The sequence below is a fragment of the Buceros rhinoceros genome, unplaced genomic scaffold (assembly GCF_000710305.1).
Source record: "Buceros rhinoceros silvestris isolate BGI_N320 unplaced genomic scaffold, ASM71030v1 scaffold16536, whole genome shotgun sequence".
NCBI lineage: Eukaryota > Metazoa > Chordata > Aves > Bucerotiformes > Bucerotidae > Buceros > Buceros rhinoceros.
This window is the reverse complement of record NW_010418240.1, coordinates 1-251: the sequence shown is the minus strand read 5'-3', so window position 1 is coordinate 251 and position 251 is coordinate 1. Positions and strand designations below refer to the sequence as shown.

General features: G+C 62.2%; 1 protein-coding gene across 1 annotated transcript in view; it reads right to left on the bottom strand.

The window, feature by feature from the left end:
- RASSF2 (Ras association (RalGDS/AF-6) domain family member 2) overlaps positions 1–245 on the bottom strand; it is a gene marked incomplete at both ends in the record, with an annotated part of 2,455 nt that extends 2,210 nt beyond the window's left edge. The window contains 2 exons of the mRNA XM_010138478.1: positions 2–86; positions 180–245. Of these exons, the coding sequence (XP_010136780.1) occupies positions 2–86; positions 180–245 (151 nt within the window). The remainder of the gene's footprint in view (position 1; positions 87–179) is intronic.
- Between the last annotated feature and the right edge of the window lie 6 nt (positions 246–251).

Below are 251 nucleotides of genomic sequence, written 5' to 3'. Positions count from 1 at the left end.
AGGAGTTTGAGCACCTGGGGGGTCGTCATCGTGCTGTTTATCCGGACGTTGGTGATGGAGCCGTACGCCGGCGTGAACACGGACGTCTGCAGGGCACAAATTCCATTTAACCCCCCCCGGCTGAATTTCCCCCCCACCCCTGATCCACCAGGATTGGTTTTGGGGAGCTGGGGGCTCACCTTATGGTTGTAGGAGTGCCCGTTGATGGAGAAGCGGTGGCGGCGGATGCGCCGCTGCTCGCTGGGGGTGCG